Source organism: Benincasa hispida, chromosome 3 (genome assembly GCF_027475165.1).
Source record: "Benincasa hispida cultivar pf3 chromosome 3, pf3_genome.v1.1, whole genome shotgun sequence".
NCBI lineage: Eukaryota > Viridiplantae > Streptophyta > Magnoliopsida > Cucurbitales > Cucurbitaceae > Benincasa > Benincasa hispida.
In genome coordinates this window covers 66846224-66853825 of record NC_143480.1, presented here as the reverse complement: position 1 = coordinate 66853825, position 7602 = coordinate 66846224, and the positions used below count along the sequence as shown (strand labels likewise).

General features: G+C 32.5%; 1 protein-coding gene across 1 annotated transcript; it reads right to left on the bottom strand.

Moving 5' to 3' along the window:
* Window positions 1-1198: 1198 nt before the first annotated feature.
* Window positions 1199-5805, bottom strand: EMB2731 (ER membrane protein complex subunit 8/9 homolog). The gene is made up of 5 exons (XM_039025007.2): window positions 5173-5805; window positions 4862-5008; window positions 4723-4782; window positions 1670-1836; window positions 1199-1583 (listed from the first exon to the last, which is right to left on the bottom strand). The coding sequence occupies exons 1-5, from the start codon at window positions 5377-5379 to the stop codon at window positions 1553-1555; spliced, it is 612 nt and encodes a 203-aa protein (XP_038880935.1). The 5' UTR covers window positions 5380-5805; the 3' UTR covers window positions 1199-1552.
* Between the last annotated feature and the right edge of the window lie 1797 nt (window positions 5806-7602).

Here is a 7602-nt window from a genome sequence, read left to right as displayed (position 1 = left end):
TAATCCTAAGTGAGTTATGAACTCCTGTCTATAAGAGCAATCCTTTGATTTGTTTAGGTGAGTGCTTATATGCAATTAGCACACACGAGTAGACTCGTATCGTGGCAACCGGGGAAGCACGAGCTGGAATTTGGACGTCGGAAGGAGATAGTTGACGTCATATTTGCTATTGACGGGCTGACTGATAATGATAGATGCGACCTTATTGATATCATTCGCATAGACATACAAAAGATGGATTGTTTCCTCGCTGTACTGGAACAAGCACAAAAATGGTATTGCACATGTCTACTTGCTCGAACCCTTTAGATTGACCACCTAATATTTCAACTCAACACTATATATTTTGTGAACTTGTTTTTTTTTTTGTACCTGACATGTATTTGGCCATCTTATATTATTTTGTGATGTAAAAAAGAATGTAACTTTACTATACTAGTGAACATCATTATGATATGAAAGGCAAATATTCTATGCACACTTTCATTCTAATATAAACCATGCATATTATATAAATGTAAGTTATGAGTACTTCAACATTTATGTATAGAACATGTTAATTTTTTTAATAATAATGTTAAGTTAGTTAGATTAAATACATATAGAAAAATTAATTCACAAGTAAGAATTAAGATGTGATTGTCAGATAAAAGAAAAAATATCCATTTTATTGGAATATGAAAATATAATTGTTTGTAATTGAATGTTCAAATTGTATGATTAAAATTAAATATATTACATTTTTCAAAAAGAGAAAAATATTGTCCAATTTTTAAGATTAATCAGTATTCATGTTTGAGTGTTAAGTACTTGTATTTAGTTATTATAATTTGTTTGAAATATGTTTGATGTTTAGAAATGGAGACAAAATATGTTATATAATTTATTGTTCAAAAATTCAATTCAAAATTGTATTTAATATATGAATACTTTATAGAGAATTTGTGATGTTTGAAGAATGGAAAAAAATAGAATTTTTTTGTTTGCCTTAAAAAGGTTAGAAAAATATGTGTAGTTCAAAATTAAAATCAACAATAACAAAGAAAAAAACCAAGATAAAATCAATTTCATTTAGAAAAACTACACCAAATATCACAACTAAACTCAACTATGCACCCCAATAATTTGACTCTCCACCTCTGCGCATAAATGTCCCCTTAAAGGTCTCATCCTCATAACTTCATTCCTAAAATTCTCATTTTGAATAATTTTCAATGTCATTCTCAACCAATAAACTAATACTCGATGCTTAAGAGTGTTTGTCTAAACATTCAAAGAATGAGAAATTGTGTAAAGTGTACATCCTCCAAATTAACTCCATAAACATTCGCCCCGAACTCAGAAGTCCTTTTCTTTAAAACGTCACAAGTGGGGGTTCGGGATGAACTCAAAAGTACAAGATCGAGAACTTCGATATCTTGAATCAAAGATGGCTAATCGAAGTCTCATGAGATAAAATTCGATGATTACCTAATAGCAATACATCTAACAATATTCTCAATCCTTGAAAAGCACACGGCACCATTTTCCATCCAATCCTTCTAAAAGATCTCTACTTGAAGAGGTCTGGGTTCAACCAATCCCTGCAGCAAAATTTTGAAGTATAAAACAAAGTTTTGGCTTTAAACTCATTCATGATTCAAAAAGAGAAAGAGATTGTGTTTTGTACTTGCTAATGTCGTCGAGGTGATCATCGAAGTCCACCACATCTTGCCATTTTTCAGATGATATGAAATCCAACAGGACCACATTTGCTGATGGTTCCTTGATCGTTAGCTGGCTGCTTCCATCTGATCCAGCCAGCTTCCAGTTCTTGGAAGTTTCCTTTGTGTATAGCTGGTCCGCGACAAAACAAACAAAATGAATGAGAAGAGCATTATGCAACCATCTCCTCATGCTTCGTCTCTACCATATTTCAGGGTGAAACTAACAATATAGAAGAGGCATGCAGTTTAAAAATATTCCTATCTTACATGACGACGGGTTAGGTGGCATAGAGTTTAGTGGCATCACAAAACAGTCATGATAATCAATATTGTTCATTGTGTAAAGTAGAGACATTCATACAATTCAATCACATCTTGATTAAACTGAAGGATCCAAAAGAAACCTTACACAGAAAATCTCGCAATCAAGTTAAATACTAGAGAGAGCAAATAGTGATGCTAAGGTGATAAAAGGAAATTGGAACGAGAAGCAATCAGAATCTAGAAATGCTAGCTAGCAAAAGACTCAAAATCTCAAAGTAAATTTCTGATGACACCAACAACCCCCAATTATACTCACTCATAGGATTTTAAATCATAGGTAGTTGACCACCATGAAGTAAATCCAATCACTCTAAGTCGTTTACAACCACAAGAAACTCCAACAAGTTCAATTAATTTTTTTAAAAGAACGTGGATAAGGGAATGATCAAATAGGGTCAATTCAAAACATCCTTTTTTTTTGGGGGGGACAACAAATAGGGTCAATTCATAAAATCTAAATTCTATACAATGGGGTTGATTCACAAAATCTTAACTTCTATGTTAGAAGCACATACAGACAAAAAATAGGACACAAAAATACATCAATTTTAAAAAACTAGGATATGGGTACGTTACTTTTTATAATAATTATGATTTTTATGTATGTAAACTTAACTAGAAGATAGTAAATGTAGCCCACTAAAAGGAATAAAATGTCAAATTAATTGACAATAGTACAAGATACAACACAAATACAAAAATACATATTAAGAAGAAGATGGTGGTGGTGCATAGAGAGGACGGTGGTTGGTCATGAATTGCAAAGGTAAGAATGAATTAAGAAGATGAAGGTCTGCTTGCCGTTGCAATAGATAGGGACTAAGGGTTTTTAATATTTTGTTTAATTTGTTCATAATTTATGCTTCTTTTGGGCTATGACAAATATGGGTTACTTAAATGGGTGGTTGCAAAATTTAAAGGGAAAAAGAAGAAACCAGTATGAAGGGCCCCTTCACGTATCTGGGAGGGGACATGCTAGCCAAAAATTTTAAAAACCAAGATTCGTGAATTCACGTATCGGACACATATCCAGAGCATATCCAAATAAATCAACATCCAATACAGATTCTCTACCTCAAATGAAGTATCGTAGCTTCTATCATTCTCCGTAATAGAGTATGAAACCACTTGGAAACAAAAGTGATACCCATGATCCCCCCTCCCAGCCCAAATATTCTCATTACACGACTATTTGACTCTACTACATTTAGGTACTAAGGAAACTCATAGTGTTCTAATGTAGACAGCCGACCACCTAACTTAAAGTTGCTCCCTCTTTGGCCGTTGGTCACTAGTCCAACCCAAGGTAGCTGGTAAAAGAGGTAATAATCAACAAGGAACTCTGACAGGATAAAACTTTTTTTTTTTTTTTTGTTTAAGAAAATGCAGAAGGGAATGATCCAATAAGGTTGATTCACAAAATATAAAATTACTTGCGAAGGCAAACGAATAAAAGGAGAACATCCAGGTCTATCCGGAACCACAATATAGATGGATATGTATATGCTTCCACCACTGCACTCTCTCAATGAACTTCTTGACCTGTTAAATTTTCAAATCAAGTCATTTTTATTTGGTGTAACACTTGGATCTTGCACCAAAAACCATAAAAATATTTACAAGAGAAAAAACCTATAGCTTCGAGCCACCACTTTCTGATAATTGGCATGAATTTTGACAGTCCATAAAAGACCCCAAAAGGAAAGAAATAAAGAAATCCACTCCATTTTGCCTTCCCCACCACGGAGAATCCTCCTAAAATTAAACATACACTAAGCATAAGCCCTAGCTGAGGAGGGGGAAACTAAATAAAGGAGTGGAATGACTCTCCACCTAATGGGCAAAAAAGATTCTATTGAAGTTTCTCCTAGATCTATCCACAGATTCCATGCTGAGCATCTAATGAAATTCTACATCTAAAGCAGGGCAGCTCTCACGAAAACTGGAGCACACTTTCACTTCCTATTGCCTCTCGCAAACTTTCACTTCCTAAAAAGAAACCCCACAAACTGTATCCAATCCAATGCAGAATCAGTACAAGCCAGCCAAATTTACAGAACATTCGACAGATTCAGAAAATTGAATAAATTTAAAGATCTACTCACTACTTACTACTACTAGCTGCAATCTATGATAACAAGTAAGCAAGTACATGAAAATCTCCAACATACGTTTTTCTATAGTTCAAAGAGCATCAGCAGTAGCCAATGATATCTAACATTCAACTCTCCATGAATGGAAGAGGAGCGAGAAATTATCTAAAGAAGACTCAGGCAGAGATGCTATAAAGCATTCTCGTGACATTTTAGTATAAGGTAAAATCCAGCATTTGGGAAAGCTAAGGAATTATCAATATGAATTTTTTTTTTTTTTTTTTTTGTACTTGTTTGCTATTCTCACCCACATTTATCCTTGGACAAAATTTACCGCCCGTTTGAGGCTGCATTCCCAAACAACCCGACTCGTTGACAGCACCTCGTGGTGCGACAGGGTCCAATTATCAATATGAAATATTACAAAGCTACTTTACGATATTCCAACAATATTCAAATTCTGCATCTTCGTGATATATAAGTGCTCCTTCAAATGATTTTGAACCAAAAGAAAAAGAGGAAACATGGTGGAAATTCTAGTGTAACGTACAAATACAATTTACAAAACCATAATAAGAATTCTATAGCGATGAACTCACCTCCATTACAGGGCTTCTATCCTTTCTCTTTGGCAAGACTTCAAGTTTTCTGTGATCTAACTGCAGAGAAGCATACATCAAACAAAAGAAAAATACAAGACAAAACAACACAGATGAAGCAAAATAAGACATCTCTTACCAAAAGAAGAGCAGCATGTGGAAAGAATCGAGAAATATGATCACCAATATTCTTTGCTACACCGCCAACTTCATAGTCATCAAACCGCTCATTGGCATGAAAGTACCCCACGATATTCAATCCCTTGGCCGCATAATATTCTTCAATCTGATTACAAATCAAGCATGTCACGGCTTCATCAATCGCAGATCGCAATACGGAGTGAAAAAGGAAGTAAACATGGCGTCAAACACAGCAAATTTGCACATGAGCAACCAGTTTGCAGAAATCTAAACATGAAATTCCGTTGTAAAATGGTTCAAAAGGAGTACCAGAAGGAGAGATATCTCGAGTTGAGGGAGGAGACCGATGCTGGAGTGGAAGAGAGGGACGGAATCGGAAATTTCGATGACATCATTGGGGCCGGAGATGCGACCTAGGAGGACTCCGTTGACGGCGGAGGTACGGTGCTTTAGGGCATGGAGAACAAGCTTTATGTAAGCATTTTGAGAGATCTCGAAGCGTAGATCGCTACCCATGAGTCTGCCGGTTAGTCTGCCGGAAGAGACGGTTCTGAGAGGAGGAGGCGGAGTTTACAGCCAAAGTGAAGCCGTATGGCAGCAGTAGAGAAGTGAAATGAAGATGATAAATTAAAGAAAGAATAAATAAATAATGGCTAAATTATAAATTAACATCCCTTAATTTTGTACTTCCTTTACAAAATAATAATAATAATAATAATAAATACATTTATTTATTTTCAAAAGTTACGTTAATTCTCTCATCTTAAAAAAAATAGTTTAAAAATACTCTTACAATTATTGTTAGTTTATAGACGAAAATGTACACCTCGTTTTCACTTCCCTTTTCTATTTCTAATCGCACATTTGTTTCAATCTATGACCTAACATTGTCTTATTTTTCCTCTCTTACTCTCATTCTTCTATTTCTTAATCACCGAGACTAACTCTTCAATCGAATATACATGTTATGAAAGGAGAAAAATAGAACTATCAAATAACCTTATAATTTAAACACTATAAAAAGGTTGTACGTTAATAGTGAAATATGAGTTACTACCTTTAAATTCAATACTCCATTGAGAATTTGGAATATAATTTTGAGGACAAGTACTAGTGGGATGGAAAAGAAAAAAAAACATATGCATTACTAAATTTGTAGTAACAAAGATTATGTTGATACTTTTTGCGGTTCAAATAGTTAAGAAGGATTTCCACAATTGAAGATATATTTCTTTGTCAACCCTTTTTTTTTATTTGTTGATTCATCGTTCAGTTTTGAAGGGAGATTTTGAATTTAGAACTTTGTAGGATTTTATACTTTAACTTGAAGTTTAGGTCTTGTTTGGTTGATGAAAAAAATTTAGGAGTGTTTGTGGGTTGGGTTGGATTGGGTTGAATGACCTTTTAAACCCAACCAATTATTCGAGTTGTAAATTTCTTCAAAATGAACTCAACTCAACCATGAAACATTTTAGTTTAGTTGGTTAGGGTTATTCTAATCATTTATTTAAATTTTTGTTATAAAAAGAAATAAAATATTAATAAGTAAAAATTTGATTTAATTATTTTTATGTATTTATTTTTAGGAGTTCTTGGAGCATAAATTATCCAAAAAAATAATGAAATTAAATAAAACTAAAATAATTGTACCATAAGTTTTATATATATATATATACATTTTAAAGTTAATAATAAGTTGGGTTGGTTCGGGTTAATTTGAGTTACCTTAACTAAACCAATGAATCAACCCTACCCATAAAAATTTCATTTATTTGAATCTAACCCAATTCAAACTTTATGAATTGAGTTGATCAATTTTTTTTGGGGTTATTGGATTTTTTTAACACCCATAAAATTGCTATAATAATTGGACAGTAGGATAAGGAGAGTGTATATATATGAGTTTTCAAATCATTGGTTCTTTTCCCAACTGAAGATAACTTTAAAGAAATTAATTATTTAGTGTTGATTTTTTTTTTTTAATATTTATTTATATTTGGACACATGTTTAGAAATGAGGAGAGTTGCTATTTAAATTTCTAATATTTAAGGAGATTGGAAAAAAAGAGGAGAAATGAGAGTTCTTATATATTAAGAAGTGAGGGAGAGAAAATGAGATAGGAAGAAGTGTTACGTCATATATTAAAGTAAATAAGAAAAAGAAAATAGAAATTAGAAGTGATTTGTATGGATAAATGGTATCGATGGTAAAGACGTTTTCTTAATTTTTCTTTTCAAAAGGCCAAGTGCATTTATGAGGAATTTATCAAAACAAAAAAAACTATTTAAGTTTTTATCCAATCATAAGAATTAAAATCTTAGGGACTAAGTTTATGGTTTAAACTATTTTTTCCTTCTAAATTCCATTGCATTTTTCACAATCAGAAATTTTAAAATATTTTTCCACTTCTTATTTTACAAAAGGAAACCGTGCATAAAATTAAACCAAATCAAACATACCAGAGTAATAATTAAGTATATAATAACATTTTTAAAAAATTGCAAATATAGTTAAATCTCCGTAATAAACCCTATTGCTATAGACTCCTATTAATGATATGATCTATCACTGATAGACCTCTTACTAATATATGATCTATCACTTATAGATTTTGAAAGTTGGATCTAAATTTTACTATATCTATCAAAATTCGTTTGGGCCTGATTGATATATTTGCAAGTACCCAAAACAACTATAACAATAACATAATTCTCTCTCTATATATATAAAGCAGTCTA